Consider the following 871-nt stretch of genomic DNA (forward strand, 5'->3'; position numbering starts at 1 on the left):
ATAATAAACATGTAACTCAGTTTATCTTTCTTTATCGTCTGACTATAAATATAAAGTCAGCAGTCATGTTAAAAGCAGAGGATGTCCAACCTGTCCTCCTGATGAACTGTCCTGGTTTACAGCTCCTGTGTCTCTGTGCTGCTCCACAGCCTCCTGGTTTAGGGTCTGTACAGAAGAATCCCTCCATTGGTTCACAGACAGTGTCTGCATACCGTCCACATTCTCTCTTTACCTTCAGACCAGCTTCTGAAAACACAAACAGATAATAACTTAAGGGAAAAAACCTCGACTAACATAGTAAACTAGTGGAGAGACAGAACATTTTGTCCATCTGGATTAAAACATCATTAAAATCATTACACATGATATAAGATGCATAGAGGTGGTCACTAATACAGTAATGGATCATTTAAATAATTCACTTTCAAAGGTACAGAACACATCTGTTTTAAGTCCTTAAAGAAGGTAAAAAGCCTTTAGAGTGGGAGGTGAAGGAACTTTAAAAACAAGGAGTTTCCAACAGCCTCTACTTGAGAACCTAAGTTGAAAAAGAAAACATGAATGTACCTGAATCACAGGTAAAACATGGAGGGCATCTCTTCAGTCCATTTGGCTCGTCCACGTAAGTCCCAGCTGAGCAAAGCTGACAGGATGTAGTTCTGAACTCTGTGCAGTCTGTTTCAACCCGACTCCCTGTTGAAAAAACACAAAATATTCACTGCCTTAAATAAATAAATTTGTAGATTATATAAAGAACTAACTGTTACAGAACCAACCTACATTTGAATAAACAATTTGAATGAACTGGAACATACCAGAAGGACACAATGGGCAGCACTCATTCCCTATCCTGTACTCTGTCACATGACAT

General features: G+C 38.6%; 1 protein-coding gene across 1 annotated transcript in view; it reads right to left on the reverse strand.

The window, feature by feature from the left end:
• Nucleotides 1-31: 31 nt before the first annotated feature.
• Nucleotides 32-871, reverse strand: part of LOC107081026 (tumor necrosis factor receptor superfamily member 14-like) — a 1,891-nt gene continuing 1,051 nt past the window's right edge. Inside the window, exons 2-4 of the mRNA XM_015369236.1 lie at nucleotides 816-867; nucleotides 568-693; nucleotides 32-246 (exon numbers count right to left, since the gene is read on the reverse strand). Coding sequence (XP_015224722.1) covers nucleotides 32-246; nucleotides 568-693; nucleotides 816-867 — 393 coding nt within the window. The remainder of the gene's footprint in view (nucleotides 247-567; nucleotides 694-815; nucleotides 868-871) is intronic.

Source organism: Cyprinodon variegatus, unplaced genomic scaffold (assembly GCF_000732505.1).
Source record: "Cyprinodon variegatus isolate N-32 unplaced genomic scaffold, C_variegatus-1.0 Scaffold2703, whole genome shotgun sequence".
Lineage (NCBI taxonomy): Eukaryota > Metazoa > Chordata > Actinopteri > Cyprinodontiformes > Cyprinodontidae > Cyprinodon > Cyprinodon variegatus.